This window comes from Coregonus lavaretus (genome assembly GCF_964263955.1).
Source record: "Coregonus lavaretus genome assembly, chromosome: 23".
Taxonomy (NCBI): Eukaryota; Metazoa; Chordata; class Actinopteri; order Salmoniformes; family Salmonidae; genus Coregonus; species Coregonus lavaretus.
Genome location: NC_140010.1, coordinates 17,201,608 through 17,219,745, shown reverse-complemented (window position 1 = coordinate 17,219,745; position 18,138 = coordinate 17,201,608). Strand labels below are relative to the sequence as shown.

The 18,138-nt window shown below is 41.8% G+C and overlaps 1 protein-coding gene across 1 annotated transcript in view; it reads right to left on the bottom strand.

Annotated features, from left to right (window-relative positions):
• Window positions 1–1,324: 1,324 nt before the first annotated feature.
• Window positions 1,325–18,138, bottom strand: part of LOC311098985 (solute carrier family 22 member 23-like) — a 74,918-nt gene continuing 58,104 nt past the window's right edge. Inside the window, exon 10 of the mRNA XM_084139564.1 lies at window positions 1,325–9,255. Within this exon, the coding sequence (XP_083995690.1) occupies window positions 7,521–9,255 (1,735 nt within the window). The 3' untranslated portion in view covers window positions 1,325–7,520. The remainder of the gene's footprint in view (window positions 9,256–18,138) is intronic.

Below are 18,138 nucleotides of genomic sequence, written 5' to 3'. Positions count from 1 at the left end.
AACAGAAACTCTGCGCCATATTGGGGTTATTTTTCATTTCACCAACAGAGATGTTTGGTTGCATGTAGGATGAGTAAAGATTTTATCTGTTGAAAACCTGATTTGTTCAGTTGAAAACCCTTTCCAAACCATTGTATGATGACACAACCTAGAGAATCATTGTCATTTTACATAACATCTGTTTGTTTTCCCATCTCTAAATGCATCTTCTTTACCTGAATGTATTCTATGGTCTATCTACTTACTTAATTACTGTTTCACTATAGCCACTCTCCAAGGCATCACAGTACTTTAACCATACACTATCGCCTGGTGCTGACTTTGCTATTACATATGAAAGCTGAGACTGTAATGTAAGATTGCAATGTGTTGTATTGTGACATTTTAAGATAAGAGTGTCTGCTAAATGACCAGAATGTAAATGAAAAATGTAAATGTAATTTTGCATTTGAGGTTGCACCATTTGCTCCTGTGTGTATCAGTTCATGTGTGTATCAGCTAACCAATGAGATGGTGAGGTTGCGTTTCAGGAAATGGGGGGTGAGAACTATCTACAGCTGCAGACAATGTCCTCTTTAACATCTGTAAGATTGACCTATTTTGTTGTTCCAGTGTGAATAGACAGTACAGTGACAGACTGTACAATAAAGTAAGTGTATTGTAGTGTATTGCATTGTACATATACAACGTGTTGAGTCTCTTATTGAAGTGATAGAGTGCTCAGACAGACTATGTGTCCATAACAGCAGCCTCCTCACATCACTGCTAGCCAAAAGAGCTAATCAGACTAGGGTGAAGTTGCCCCTTGACACTGATCTTGGGTAAGCTTTGCATTTCCTCCACTAATGGTGAAATTGAGGGCCGGGGGAGGGGAAGCTGATCCTAGATCTGTACCTAGGGGAAACTTTACTCCAGAATGAACTACTCTGAGTTGACAGGACACCAGGATACATTGTGCTTTGAGGCCTGGGGTGTATTGGGCCCTGTGTAGCTCAGTTGGTAGAGCATGGCGCTTGCAACGCCAGGGTTGTGGGTTTGATTCCCACGGGGGGCCAGTATGAAAAAAATAAAAATATATATATGCACTCTGGATAAGAGCGCCTGCTAAATGACTAAAATGTAAAATGTATTGGAGATTAAATAAGTGAATAGGCCCATATAGGGCTGTACTGAAGTTTAACTTGTTTCACATATCCTTTCTGCACCATGCTTGATTCTTGTGAACAGGGTAGATGTAGTATTAGGAATTAACCTCACAGGAAAAGTATAACTTCTTTAACAGCATGCTTATTTACCAGGAAATAACCAGAGAATTAACGGAAAGTATGTTTTTACACATTTAGTATTTACCTAGTTATGTTTTACATCCATAGAAATACATGACAGTACGTGTTGTGATGACTACTGTATGATTAGTGTACAGTAGAGGGATCATATTGGCTGCAATTGCATCATACACAACACTTTGGACACCTCCAAAGCCATTGTATTTTCCTGGTTAAATACATAGTCATAAACACACTGTATAAGAATGTGGACTCCATGGCATTTGAAATGACAAGACATCAATCAATGAGATTTGAAAATAAGCTCTACAGTAAATGAGTGATGTTGTATTTGTAAACAGTGGCCAATTGACACAGATCTCTGCACAATCGGATGTAGAAGCCTTATTAGTGAACTGACAGCCACCATTTTGTTTGTACGGTATGTACTTTTGTCAACAGTCAGTCAATCACAGATGTTGGTAAAGCATGATGTTGACACTAGCCATTTGGGTTTTAAAAAGAGAAAGAAAGCTCCTCATATATTTCTGTTTTAATAAAAATAATCAAAGATGTTTGTTGTTTTTTCCAATCAAGAGATCACAACATTTCTCTATCATGTCTGTATTGATTACAATTAAATAAGTACTTCTTGTTAATGATTGTTAATATTTTGAAGTAAAAACCAAACAAAAACAGAGAGGGGTAAGCCTACATTTTAAAATGTAGCAGAATTTTAGTCAATATCACAAAAAGATCAATTTTGCATACTTTTATGAAGCGAAAATAATTTCAGGTATATTTCTTTAGGGAATATACTAAAAATATTTTTACTACAAAAAATATGCTAATTACACATATACAATACACACAAGATGGTGGTAATGACAGATATATTTGACAAAATACTTTTGTCATTCATGTGTCCATTTCAGAGCGATAGCTCTTGTGTCTTTTTAGGTAACATTTGAACATCACTTCTTTGTTTTGTGGAAAAGTTCACATTTTTGTTTACATGCTCTGTCCCCGTAGCAAAGGATAAAGTGCCACTTACATTCACACAAATAATGGTAACAGTGCCAGCTAGCTGTATACACTAAGGACACGCCCCTTGAGATTATAGTGGAAATATATATATATATTTTTGTAATCAAGCTCAACATCAGTAGCATAACAACATTAAGTATGCAATTTTACCTACAATATCACATTTACAAGATCCAATTGCATACAGTACAATTCTTTTAATTTAGAGTGGAAAAATAAAAAGATGGCGCTTCAGTCCCATGAAACAGGGAAATAGTTTTTAAAAATCTAAAATGTTTCACTTTCAGGACCGCACCGTCAATAATCACAACATAGCCCTATAGGACCAACAGACCTCTCTCACTTAAACCACATCACTGCTAAAGCTCTCCTTTTCTACTTTCATTTCAGACAAACAGTCTATTGTCCTTTAACTTTGGAGCATGCCTCTTCAGTTCACGTCATTCTCTCCTTCTCTCTTACTTTTCATACACACATGCTTCTATAACACTAAGGACTGAAGTCTTGAGATGTTTCACTTGTGATTTTTAACTCATTGTCTAATATATCAAAATACCTCCAATACTTGGGGAAAAACTGTCTTTATTGCCCTTCGATTGGCAGTTCATTCGGGCAGCAAAATTTACTTTTGGTTTTTCATGTTTGGCAAATTGCTCTTTTCCCTACACAGATTCCAATCGCTTTCTGAGTACTAATTTTAGCGACAACAAGAACAATTAGGAGAAATCTGGCACTGTTGACATTCAAAATTCTGCTTTGTATTCTTGAAGTATTTTTTTCTACATGATAAGGCAATTGTACATCATCATCAAACACATTGGGCATACATCTAAGTCTGCAATTGAGGCAAATGTACAGTCAAATGTTTTTTAGTGGTATTTATGGCATCTCCAACTAACCTTTGGTATAAAGTGTCAGAGGATGCTAAATGGAGTTTTGGCTGGTAGTCTCTCAGTCTAAAATGACATTCAGATTCCCCCAACAACAGCAACGTCACACGCTGACAATGTCACAATTATTTACAGTTTCACACTGTGGCTGCGTAAGGGACAGTTCAAAAATGTTTGAGGTGTCCTAAAAACTTGTCACCCCCATCCTCAAAGTAAAATATATTTTCACACGACACTCCCCTTGTACTGTAAAAATGTGTTGCAAACCGTCCCCCCCTCATAGAATTAACTCTAAATAATGTTTACGACCACAAAGAGTGACCCTGTGTTCAAAAGCATGCTTTTGTGGCACAGTCGATGCAACGCAGGGCTACGGGCCAGAAGGTTGAGGGTTCGCCCACCACCATGGACAGAGCTAACGCTTCCGGCCTGTTTTATTAGACCTACACTACAATCAGAGCCAGCTGCAGACAATGATCAGCTAGGTGGAAATCAGACTTAAAAAATGTTAATGCAATATTTAAGCAATAAGGCCCGAGGGGGTGTGGTATATGGCCAACATACCACAGCTAAGGGCTGTTCTTACGCACGACGCAATGTGGAGTGCCTCGATACAGCCATTAGCCGCGGTATATTGGCCATATACCACAAAACCCAGAGGTACCTTATTTCTATTATAAACTCGTTACCAACGTAATTAGAACAGTAAAAATATTGTTTCTTGTCATACCCATGGTATACAGTCTGATATAGCACGGCTTTCAGCCAATCAGCATTCAGGGCTCGAACCACCCGGTTTGTAATTATATAAAATATATGCAACGAATTTTCAACCAACAGGTTTCTATGCCAATGAATCCACAACCAATAAGCAAAGCATACCGACTTCGGCCGCTTCAACATCATGGTTTGCATTTTCAACACCACAATCTGCACAGTTTGGATGCCTGAATTTTATTTTGGACGAATGTGTGCAGGTAGCCTACAGGACACTTTTGAAGTAGCCTAATCAGATTAAAACATTGTGACTGGTTATGTTTATGCCACACATAAAAGGTAATCCATTTTAGAAGTTAAATTACAAATATTTAGGCTATATTGAAGTGTTAGGTTCTAGGTCCGCGAGGAATAGCTGCTCAGATCGGAGAGGCAGAGCACGCATTAGGCTTTCCTGAATAACTGGTTCTGCTGGGAGCATATGTGGCCACATTATTATAGGACGATTTAGGAGAATGATGATGCAACAGACAGCGCATTCAGTATCAGAACTTAAAATACAGCCAGACTGGTCTGCTACTGTGTATTTCTAGACCAGGGGTCTCCAACCTTTTCTAGCATGAAAAGCTTTTAAAAAATGTAATGTGTCGCGAGTTACTCATTTTTTCTAGCTTTCAAATAGGCACATTCTTCTTTTCTCCTCTCCCCTGCAACTCTTCCCCAGGTCCTTAGTGTACACGAAAAAGTAGTGCACTATGTTTTCTGTCAATATACCTGGTAAAATATTGGTTAATAAACAACTCTATGGGGGGCCCTTATAAAATCACAATATTTCCCAAATTCTGTTGAATATTTTCCCAAATTAAGTTCTCCGTTTTATTTTTCGTGGGTTTAGATGATTTATTTTCTACTCAAAAGTACAATCGTTAATTAAGAAACAATAAAATTGTATGTTCTGAGTCCATGTCAATGCTTAAATCACATCAGAATACATAATTTTTTTGGTCTGGAAGAAAACTAACAAATTTATCTTTGAGTGTAGTTCCCCTTTAGTTCCACATCTGGCCCTTTAATTGCACATCTAGCAGGTGAGGAATGTGCCGTCTAACGTGCCGGTCTAGCGATGGTTCTGTACTGCTGCTCCTCATTTCATGGCGAAGTTTGCAAATAACAAATAATATACTGAACAAAAATATAAACGCAATATGTAAATTGTTGGTCCCATGTTTCATGAGCTGAAATAAAAGATCCCAGAAATGTTCCATTCGCACAAAAAGCGTATTTCTCTCAAATGTTATGCACAAATTAGTTTACATCCCTGTTAGTGAACAATTCTCCTTTGCCAAGATAATCCATCCACCTGACAGGTGTGGCATAACAAGAAGCTGATTAAACAGCATGATCATTACACAGGTGCACCTTGTGCTGGGGATAATAAAAGGCCACACTAAAATGTGAAGTTTTGTCACACAACACAATGCCACAGATGTCTCAAGTTTTGAGGGAGCGGCAATTGGCATGCTGACTGCAGGAATTTCCACCAGAGCTGTTGCCAGAGAATGTAATGTTCCGTTCTCTACCATAAGCCGCCTCCAACATCGTTTTAGAGAATTTGGCAGTACGTCCAAGAGGCCTTACAAACGCAGGTCACATGTATGGCGTCGTGTGGGCGAGCGGTTTCCTGATGTCAACATTGTGAACAGAGTGCCCCATGGTGGCGGTGGGTTATGGTATGGGCAGGCATAAGCTACGGACAACGAACACAATTGCATTTTATCGGTGGCAATTTGAATGCACAGAGATACCGTGACGAGATCCTGAGGCCCATTGTGGTGCCATTCATCCGCCGCCATCACCTCGTGTTTCAGCATGATAATGCACGGCCTCATGTCGCAAGGATCTGTGCACAATTCCTGGAAGTTGAAAATGTCCCAGTTCTTCCATGGCTTGCATACTCACCAGACATGTCACCCACTGAGCATGTTTGGGATGCTCTGGATCGAAGCGTACGACAGCGTGTTCCAGTTCCCGACAACATCCAGCAACTTTGCACAGCCATTGAAGAAGAGTGGGACAACAAATCCACATGCAACAATCAACAGCCTGATCAACTCTATGCGAAGGAGATGTGTCGTGCTGCATGATGCAAATGGTGGTCACACCAGATAATGACTGGTTTTCTGATCCATTTGGGCCTAATTTATTTATTTCAATAGACTGATTTCCTTATATGAACTGTAACTCAGTAACATCTTTGTAATTGTTGCATGTTGCATTTATATTTTTGTTCAGTTTAGATACAAATGATATACTTACTCATGATATACTACTGCCATTTAATTGAGAAGGTTTTGGGGAAAGTATTTCTTTCAACCCACAAGACGGTTATCACATCAACTGGCTACACAGGAAGTGATAGACAAACGCGTGCATCACACAGACAGGGGTAATATTGCTGGAAATTAATTGGCAGATATTGTGTTACATTTGACTTTTTAAGCCAATAACCAGGGGTGGGATAATGTCAATGTTGCATTGATTAGATAGTAGCTAGGAGCTTGCGGTGTCTGATACTTGAGAGATTTGTTTATGACAGTTTGCAGTAGACCATGTGAAAATTGCATGTACTTTCAGAATTGTTTGGCAAGCTACTCATAGGTGGGCTGCGAGCTACTGGTAGCTCAAGATCTACCTGTTGGAGACCCCTGCTCTAGATCTTATAAACTGTCGAGAGTAGACCAATAAATTGAATTAAATATAGAAATCACAGCGCTTTTGCGCCGTTATTCAAATTGCATTTTCACTGCAGTTTACAGCCTCACTTGAAAACAATTGTGTTCTAGGCTAGTCTAGGTAGGATAATTGTACAAGATTTACAGTATAGGGGAGATTCATGAGCTGCATGTCTCATGTCTTCACAGTTCTTTCATTCGCAATGACGCACCTGGCCTCTCTGCTTATATTGGTGCAGCTTTGAATGATTTTATGTGTGGTATGATCGCTTGTTACTGCAGATCTGGACAAACGATCCACCTACCACTATTGTCACTATGAATGGTGGATAGAGGGCAGGATAGACAGTTAGACTGGTAGATTATATTGGCCTGTGGTATAGTTAGCCCGCGGAAAAGTGTAGTGCATAAGTACCAAAACACCTTGATGTAGGGGAGGCGCATGCAAGCAGATTAGGACATTTGGCTAGAATGTAAGAAATTATATAGTAAAACCTGCAAAAGGGTGAATGTAAACCCGAGGGGAAAAAACGCACTACGCTCCCATGCACAATTTAAAAAAACACACAACCCTCCCCTATTTTGGATCCCCCAGCAGTACATTTTGAATTGTCTCTAACCAGTCATCACTGTCACCTCAGCCGGTCCCCCTGTCCTGTTCTCCCAGTAAGAGGTGTCACAGAAAAACACTTGTCCCCAGCTCAAGCTGTTACCCTCCTGTCTGTCGCTGGCAGTCTCCCTACAGAGCAGCTGAAATGTCTGAGGCCTGATAAGCCAGTTAGTGGCCCCTTCATGTGACATGGGTGTCCAGGGCTTCTTCCTCCATGAGGGAGGGGCCCACCTCCTTGTTCCAGGGGTGGAGCTTTGGATCATGACGACGCCACCCCGTTGACAGCACTGTTTTCTGAGATGGCACAGTCCATTACAGGGAGGATACCTGAGTCTATTGGGGAGGAAATGGTGCAGTCCATTATTGTGGAAGCAGGTGCTGCCTCTGTGGTCTCAGAGTCTGTTATGTTGGGGAGCAGTGAGTCTATGAAAAGCGGAGTGGTAGAGTCCAATGTAAGGGGTTGAACAATGTCTGTGATGAGGAGAGTGGTAGAGTCCACAGTGGGGGGGTGAACAGTGTCTATGACAGGGGGAGTGGAAGAGTCCACTGTTGTGGAGGTATGAACTGAGTCAATGGGTGGCAGTGGTGGTGGTGGGAGGGTGGGGGGATGAACAGGGGAATGAGCTACAACAGGGGAAGAGGGAGAGACAACAACATCATTAACACATGGAGATGAAGAGTCCAACTCTGGAGTATGGACAGAGTCTGTGACAGGGGGAATGGTACAGTCTGAAGTAGGGGGAGGAGGAAGGGGGAGTTTGTCATCTACATAGTCTATTAGAATGGGAATGATCGAGTCTGTGGTGATGGGGTCAATAGAATCAATAGGAGTGGTAAAGTCCGCCATGGGGGGAGGGAGGACGATATCATTGATGACAGGAGTAGGGGAGGGCGTTGGAGAAGGGGGGATAGGGACAATTACAGGGGGAGTGGTAGAGCCCAAGGTATGAGGAGTTTCTATGACAGGGGGAATGGTAGAGTCCAATGTAGGGGTGGTTTCTATGACAGGGGGAATGGTAGAGTCCAATGTAGGGGTGGTTTCTACGACAGGGGGAATGGTAGAGTCCAATATAGGGGTGGTTTCTATGACAGGGGGAATGATAGACTCCAATGTAGGGGTGGTTTTTATGACAGCAGGAGGAGTAGAGTCCAATGTGGAGGTAGGGGATGAATCAAGTACTGGTGGAGTGGTTGAGTCCAATGAAGAGATAGGATGGGTTTCAATAACAGGGGGAATGGTGTTGACCAAGATGGCGGTAGAGATGTCTTCTGTATCAGGGGCAGTGGTAACTTCCTTAGTAGGGGAGAGAGCTGTCTCATCCTCAACAATGAAAATGGATGCAGAGGCAACATAATTAATGAGGGGTATATCAGTGGAATCTTCAGTGGACTTCAGAAGAGGATTGGAAGCAGTGGGGGCACTATTTCTAGGTGTGGAAGATAACAGGTACTCTTTACTAGGCAGTACGACGCCTGCCTTATCTAGGGCCGCCATGGGAGTACCAGATCGCCCATTGAGGTCTTGCTTAACCAGGGGCACGCTATCAAGATCAGGCTCAGGCTCGAGGGACGTCAACTCTATGGCGGGGGGCGCCGAAATATCTATAACCGACGGTGCCGTGAGGTCAACAGCGGAGGATGCCGTGGAGTCCATGGTGAATACGCCGGTGGCGGGCACCTCGTGCAGTGGCGGGTCGTGGACCCGGGTGTAGTCCCTGCTACTCTCTGACTGGGCCAGGAGGAGGCGCTGTTCGCCAGGTTTCCTGGGGGGCAGCAGGGGCTGGCGGGTGTAGCACTCCCCATCGGCCAGAGTCTCGGGCAGGGGCTGGTAGCGCGTCTCGGGGAGAAGGAGAATGCAGATGATGCAGATGAGGGTGCAGCAGGCGAAGATGATGTGGTGGAGGAAGTAGCCCTTCTGATTGTGCAGCTCCATGATGGGGGCGGTCAGCATGCCGAAGCCAGCGCTGGCCAGTACCAGGCCCAGACCACCTCCCCTACGGAGAGAGACAAGGAACGTCATGTCAGTCATCACTTCTGAAGTCTACACATCTACACCCAATCTCAAACCACCCCTGCCCCCTACTCTCTAAGGCAGCTCTCATGTAGATTTGAGAGGATACAGACCACCACCCCTACAAAGGGAGACATGTAACGTCAGTTAGGAAGTCACCATCTCTGAAGCACATGACTACTTCCGATCACAAAACCGCCCCATTGTCTTTAAACCTGATCCATTCTGTAGAAAGGGTGTGCCCTGCAACCTCTGCTATTTCCAGTGCAATGATCTGCTTAGCTACAGTCTGAATTTATTCAATTTCAAGGTTTTCTCTATATTCACATTCAATGGCACATTCCACATTCAAGCCCCTACTAGTCTAATTTCCTTATGCAGACACACTTGGTGATTATTGTGTTATTGACATATCCTATCAGCCATTTTAAGGCCACAACAGCAGAGAGCGTTGCAATACCATGATTCATCCGATACCATTGAGGAGTTTACCACATCAGTCACAGACTTCATCAATAAGTGCATAGACGACGTCGTCCCCACAGTGACAATACGAATGTATCAAAATCAAAACCCATGGACTACAGGCAATATCCGCGCTGGGCTAAACACTAGAGCTACTGCTTACAAGAAACGGGACACGGACATGGACAAATACAACAAAGCCCGTGGCAACCTCAGACGCAAAATCAAACATGCAAAAGGACAATATAGGAGGAAGATGGAATCCTATTACACCGGCTCCGATGCTCGTCTTATGTGGCAGGGTTTGCAGACGTTAACGGATTACAAAGGGAAACCCAGCCATGAGATGCCCAGTGATGCAGAACTACCAAACGAGCTAAATGCCTTTTATGCTCACTTCGAGAAATACAACACTGAGTCTTGCGTGAAAGCTCCTGTTCCCGATCACTGTGTGATCTCGCTCTACATGATCGATGTGAGAAGGGTGTTTTCACACTTGGCCCCTTTCAGACAATTTTTGTGAACTTAGTGCAGTTTGCTTAATTGTTTTGTGCAGTGTGAACGCTCCAAAGAAACTCAGACCCCTCAGAAGAGCCCCCAAAGCGAACTGAACTGAGACCATCTCGAGAGGTGTTCTGAATGAGTTTTGCTTGAATTCCATGGTTTCTGTTCCCTTTTTTAGGGCAATGTGAACACAAAGCTTCCCAGGTTCACTTGTAATTATTCCCACACTACACACTAGACTACTGAAATACCGTTTCCCCTGTCATAAACCCTCACATTGGTGCCACAAAAAACGTGCTGTTTTTGGATATTGATTAGCGATAGTCAAGAATGCACAGATTATTTGTTTGCAACATGTCATCTATAGGCTAAGAGAGCTTCATAAACTGTTTGAATAGTGTGAGAAGACAACATATTTGTTCAGAATCACAACATAGGGTACAAAATCAATTCTAGCTTTTAAAGGGGCAGTAACATAATAAAAAAATCCCCATACAATTCTGTCAATTTAAGCTAGAGATTGGTTTTTTGCATGGGCTGCATCTCAATCCACTACATCTGCCTATGCCGGCCTTCCGCATCTACGGTAGAAGGTGGCCGAGGTACCATGGTGTTTGTCAGACCATGACATCCCGAAAATCTGTCTTCTCACGAAAACGTCTGTAGCGTCCGAACGGTTTGGCCTAAAATGTGTGTAAAAATATATATATATTTCCTGAGCTTTCTTATATCTCCTAGATTTAACAGACACTAGGACAGACACTTCAAAATCGTATTTGTTATGGCATTTTTTTTTACTGTCTTTTTTCCTGTTATTGAATGCGTTTCTATGGGCTATAATAGTAAAGGACAAATTCAATAATTTATCAAATAATATATATATATATATTTGTTTATACCTAAAGGGGTCCTATAATTTCAAATGAAATAGCTAAATGATCTATGGTATGACCATCTTAAAGCAATTCCATAATCTTTTAACTAAATGCAATCTATTAGCATCCAAAATGTAAGTAGGTATATCTAGCAGTCAGATAACACATTTTGATGGAATGGCTTGTCCTGCACTTTGTAAAAGCCTAGAATGCATTGAGTGAATATTTGGAAAAGATCTTGGTTCCTTTCTAAACATAGCAATGTGAATGCAAAGAGGACTCGGACCACAAAATAGTTTAAGTGAACTGGCAAAAGAGTTGAGTCCTCATTTAAGGCATTGGCAGTGTGAATACAAAGGGAACAGAGTTCTTTTGCTTTCTTTTACCCCAGAGTTCTGTAATTATGAAGTGCTTTGAAAGGCTGGTCATAACACACATCAACATCATCATTAGGGTTGGGCGATATCCAGATTTTCGTACCGTAATACCTTTTCTGTACCATACCGGGGTATACGGTATTACTGAATGTGCATACAAGGGGTGCTATTTTTTTTTACGCACAAAACAATTTAGGTAACAGGGATCTTGATCCAGGAAGGAATTTAATTAATCTGCTGTAACCAAGAGGCTTGAAGAAAGTAGGCAACAACACCTCCATCACGCTGACCCTGAACACGGGGGCCCCTCAGGAGTGCGTGCTTAGTCCCCTCCTGTACTCCCTGTTCACCCACGACGGCGTGGCCACGCATGACTCCAACACCATCATCAAGTCTGCTGACGACACGACGGTAGTAGGCCTAATCACCAACAGCGGTCAGAGAGTTCAGAGACTTGCTAGTGTGGTGCCAGGACAACAATCTCTCCGTCAACATCAGTAAGACCAAGGAGCTGATTGTGGACTACAGTAGAGCAAGCCCCCATCCACATCGATGGGACTGTGGTGGAGCGGGTCGAGAGCTTCAAGTTCCTTGGTGTCCATATCACTAAGGACTTAATTTGGTCCACTCACACAGCCACACAGTCGTGAAGAGGGCACGACAGCGCCTCATCCCCCTCAGGAGGCTGAAAAGATTTGGCATGGGCCCTCAGATCCTCAAAACGTTCTTCAGCTGCACCATCGAGAGCATCTGGACAGGCTGCATCACCACGTGGTATGGCAAATGCACCGCCCTCAACCGCAAAGCGCTACATAGGGTGGTGCGGACTGCCCAGTACATCCCTGGGGCCGAGCTCCCTGCCATCCAGGACCTCTATATCAGGCGGTGTCAGAAGAAGGCCCAAAAATGGCCAAAGACCCCAGCCATCAAAGCCACAGACTGTTCACTCTCCTACCATCCGGCAAACAGTACCGGAGCATCGGATCTCGGACCAACAGGCTCCGAGACAGCTTCTATCCCCAAGTCATAAGACTGCGAAATAACCATAAGACTGTTAAATCATTAATTAAATGGTTACCTGGTCTATCTGCACTGACCCTATCTTGCACTTACTCTATGCACACTCACAAGACCATACATACACTCTATATACAGACTCACACTACACTGACACAAAACCCACACACATTCACATACATTACATTCAAACATACATACAGTACATAACACACACACACACACCGACAACACAAACACCCACACATACACCGACACAACACATACAGTGGGGAAAAAAGTATTTAGTCAGCCACCAATTGTGCAAGTTCTCCCACTTAAAAAGATGAGAGAGGCCTGTAATTTTCATCATAGGTACACGAAAACTATGACAGACAAAATGAAAAAAAAGAATCTCCAGAAAATCACATTGTAGGATTTTGTAATGAATTTATTTGCAAATTATGGTGGAAAATAAGTATTTGGTCAATAACAAAGTTTCTCAATACTTTGGTATATACCCTTTGTTGGCAATGACACAGGTCAAACGTTTTCTGTAAGTCTTCGCAAGGTTTTCACACACTGTTGCTGGTATTTTGGCCCATTCCTCCATGCAGATCTCCTCTAGAGCAGTGATGTTTTGGGGCTGTCGCTGGGCAACACAGACTTTCAACTCCCTCCAAAGATTTTCTATGGGGTTGAGATCTGGAGACTGGCTAGGCCACTCCAGGACCTTGAAATGCTTCTTACGAAGCCACTCCTTCGTTGCCCGGGCGGTGTGTTTGGGATCATTGTCATGCTGAAAGACCCAGCCACGTTTCATCTTCAATGCCCTTGCTGATGGAAGGAGGTTTTCACTCAAAATCTCACGATACATGGCCCCATTCCTTCTTTCCTTTACACGGATCAGTTGTCCTGGTCCCTTTGCAGGGGGACACATCTGGCACTGCAGGATTTGAGTCCCTGGCGGCGTAGTGTGTTACTGATGGTAGGCTTTGTTACTTTGGTCCCAGCTCTCTGCAGGTCATTCACTAGGTCCCCCCGTGTGGTTCTGGGATTTTTGCTCACCGTTCTTGTGATCATTTTGACCCCACGGGGTGAGATCTTGCGAGGAGCCCCAGATCGAGGGAGATTATCAGTGGTCTTGTATGTCTTCCATTTCCTAATAATTGCTCCCACAGTTGATTTCTTCAAACCAAGCTGCTTACCTATTGCAGATTCAGTCTTCCCAGCCTGGTGCAAGTCTACAATTTTGTTTCTGGTGTCCTTTGACAGCTCTTTGGTCTTGGCCATAGTGGAGTTTGGAGTGTGACTGTTTGAGGTTGTGGACAGGTGTCTTTTATACTGATAACAAGTTCAAACAGGTGCCATTAATACAGGTATCGAGTGGAGGACAGAGGAGCCTCTTAAAGAAGAAGTTACAGGTCTGTGAGAGCCAGAAATCTTGCTTGTTTGTAGGTGACCAAATACTTATTTTCCACCATAATTTGCAAATAAATTCATAAAAAATCCTACAATGTGATTTTCTGGATTTTTTTTCCTCAATTTGTCTGTCATTGTTGACGTGTACCTATGATGAAAATTACAGGCCTCTCTCATCTTTTTAAGTGGGAGAACTTGCACAATTGGTGGCTGACTAAATACTTTTTTTCCCCACTGTACATACACACACACATGCGCACACACACACACACTTTTACACTCATTATAGAGTGCCTTCAGAAAGTATTCATACCCATTGACTTATTCTAAATTGTGTTGTGTTACAGCCTGAATTCAAAATTGATTAAATTACTTTTTTTATCTCACACATCTACATACAATACCCCATAATGACAAAGCGAAAACATGTTTTTATACATTTTCGCAAATGTATTGAAAATGAAATACTGAAATCTGATTTACATAAGAATTCACACCCCTGAGTCAATATGTTACAATCAACTTTGGCAGTGATTACAGCTGTGAGTCTTTCTGGGTAAGTCTCTAAGAGCCTTGCACACCTGAATTGTACAATATTTGCACATATTTTTTTTTTTTTATTCTTCAAGCTCTGTCAAATTGGTTGTTGATCATTGCTAGACAGCTATTTTCAAGTATTGCCATAGATGTTCAAGCCTATTTAACTGTAACTATGCCACTCAGTATCATTCAATGTTGCCTTGGTAAGCAACTCCTGTGTATATTTGGCCTTGTGTTTTAGGTTATTGTCCTGCGGAAAGGTGAATTTGTCTCCCAGTGTCTGTTGGAAAGCAGACTGAACCAGGTTTTTCTCTAGGATTTTTTCTGTGCTTAGCTTTATTAGTTAGATTTTTTTTATCCTAAAGAACTCCCTAGTCCTTGCCGATGACAAGCATATCCATAACATGATGCAGCCACCACCATGCTTGAAAATATGAAGAGTGGTACTCAGTGATGTGTTGTGTTGGATTTGCCCCAAACATAATGCTTTGTATTCAGGACATAAAGTTCATTTCTTTGCCACCTTTTTTGCTGTTTTACTTTAGTGCCTTATTGCAAAAAGGATGCATGTTTTGGAATATTTGTATTCTGTACAGGCTTCCTTGTGGAGTAACTACAATGTTGTTGATCTATCCTCAGTTTTCTCCAATCATATCCATTAATACTAGAACCACCTGGCCTTTCAGCCTACAAGTACTCGCTAGAGAACGTTGATGGCTGTCAACTTTAGCAGACGCATCAGATCCATATCAACCCACAAGGTGCGCAAAACATAAGCACCAACACTTGATAAATTGTACATAAACTATTGTAAAGGATTAATTGCATTAAGACATATTTGTGGTAATATATAAATACATTTAAAAAAAATAGTTTTTTTTTTAGATAGTGTCAAGAATATGTTTTGTATAATTCTACAAAGTCCTAGAAAAAACATAGACCTACAGCCTATTTTCGTTTTCCATTACAATAAAAATATTACAGTTTAATCCATTTGATCAACTTTATCTGTAGATTAAATTAGTAATAGAGTTATACAGTAGTAATTAATAAAGTCCAGTTACAGCTTCTTTTGACAAAGTAGAAACAAAAAATATAATAATAATATAACCAGCCAGGTGCACAGGTCACATTATTTGCTGTATTGCTAAACAAAAGCACCAGTGCATGAACAATTGTAAAGGATGAATTGCATATTTTAATTTGAAGTTTATTATGTTACTAGTTTTTGCTTAGTAGACAGAGCAATGCTGCTCCGCTAGTGCGCAGCCCGTCTGGTGTTCAACCTTCCCAAGTTCTCTCACGTCACCCCCCTCCTCCGCACACTCCACTGGCTTCCAGTTGAAGCTCGCATCCGCTATAAGACCATGGTGCTTGCCTATGGAGCAGTGAGGGGAACGGCACCTCTGTACCTTCAGGCTCTGATCAGTCCCTACACCCAAACGAGGGCATTGCGCTCATCCACCTCTGGCCTGCTGGCTCCCCTTCCTCTGCGGAAGCATAGTTCCCGCTCAGCCCAGTCAAAACTGTTCGCTGCTCTGGCACCCCAATGGTGGAACAAGCTCCCTCACGACGCCAGGACAGCGGAGTCACTCACCACCTTCCGGAGACATTTGAAACCCCACCTCTTTAAGGAATACCTGGGATAGGATAAAGGAATCCTTCTACCCCCCCCCCCCCCCCCAATTGTAAAGTGGTTATCCCACTGGCTATAGGGTGAACGCACCAATTTGTGAGTCGCTCTGGCTAAGAGCGTCTGCTAAATGACGTTAATGTGCCCTTGAGCAAGGCACTTAACCCTAATTGCTCCTGTAAGTCGCTCTGGATAAGAGCGTCTGCTAAATGACTAAAATGTAAATGCAAAATGTAGTGGTCATGTGCTGAATGCATGGATAGCACAGATATTCTTGGAAATAGAGCTGCACCTCTTGAATTATGAGAGTTATTTGACAAAGGTAAGCGTAATAGAAACTGCAGAATATGCTCTTCCTGATACTATATAAAAATAAACATGTTTTACCTGCATGTGACTCTGATGGAGGATTTGATACAGTGATGCTCCTTTCCATGCATTTGTAAATTACAAGAAAGACCCATCTCTTCATGTACAATTTGATAACTGATAGGCCTAATATTGTCGCTCATCAGATTATTGTCAATTTAATCTTGTCTATAGGCTAACTCTTATTACACAAACTCATCATTACACTATTGTTGTTCTAAATTAAATCAACCTCTTCACCCTCATCATTCAGTTAGGCCTAATTGAAATTTGATTGTGAAGTAACTTGCACAATTATCGCCAATTCCATCCATCCATTTGTCATTTATTCAGTGAGCTGGCATCATTTGCTTCGCTGGATAGAGTCAAGGATATGTTTTGAATTATTCAAAAGGCCTACTGCAACATGTAGCATGTTTTCATTTCCCTTACAACAAATCTGATTAGTAATAGAGTTATAGTAAATAAAACAGTCCCATAACAGCTTATTTTTTTAAAGTACAACTTAAAAGAGAATGGTATCAACCCCCAAGGCGCGTGGTCAAATTAGTTGCTGCTGATAAATAGGCATAACACAAAAGCATCATTACGCTATTGTCTTTCTAAATTAAATCAACCTCTTCACCCTCCTTATCATTCAGTTAGGCCTAATTTAAAAGTAATTGTGAAGGAAGGTGCACAATTATCACCCATTCATCCATTTGTCATTCACTCAGTGAGGAGAGCAAGATGCATTAGCGCCTGGCTGGGTACCAATGTCCTACAGCACATTGTCTTAGCGGTTTAAGTTAGGAATAGGTGTGAAAAAAAAGTAAAAAGGCTCTAAATACTTTTGTGTTTGTGATTTCAAAATTCTGATATAATACAAACATTTAGGAAAAGTCAAGGAAGGAGCAGGACATAGCAATTTCTTTTGGCAGATTTTTAAAAAATTTACAAAATCAAACGTCAGTGGCCATTGGCCTATGGCGGTTCTAGTGTTAAACTGTTTTAATGTCACCATTGGCCTCATGGTGAAATCCCTGAGCTGTTTTCTTCCTCTCCGGCAACTGAGTTAGGAAGGACGCCTGTATCTTTGTAGTGACTGGTTGTATTGATACACCATCCAACGTGTAATTAATAACCTCACCATGCTCAAAGGGATATTCAATGTCGGCTTTTTTTTTTACCCATCTACCAATAGGTGCCCTTCTTTGCGAGGCATTGGAAAACCTCCCTGGTCTTTGTGATTGAATCTGTGTTTGAAATTCACTGCTTGATTAAGGGACCTTACAGATATGTGTGGGATAAAAAGATGAGGTTGTCATTCAAAAATCATGTTAAACACTATTATTGCACACAGAGTCCATGCAACATATGTGACTTGTTAAGCACATTTTTACTCCTGAACTTAATTAGGCTTGCCATAACAAAGAGGTTGAATACTTATTGACTCAAGACATTTCAGCTTTTTATTTGTAATTTATTTGTAAAAATGTCTAAAAACATAATTCCTCTTTGACATAATAATAATAATATGCCATTTAGCAGACGCTTTTATCCAAAATGACTTACAGTCGTGCGTGCATACATGTTTGTGTATGGGTGGTCCCGGGGATCGAACCCACTACCTTGGCGTTACAAGCGCCGTGCTCTACCAGCTGAGCTACAGAGGGTATTGTGTGTTGGCCAGTGACACAAAATCT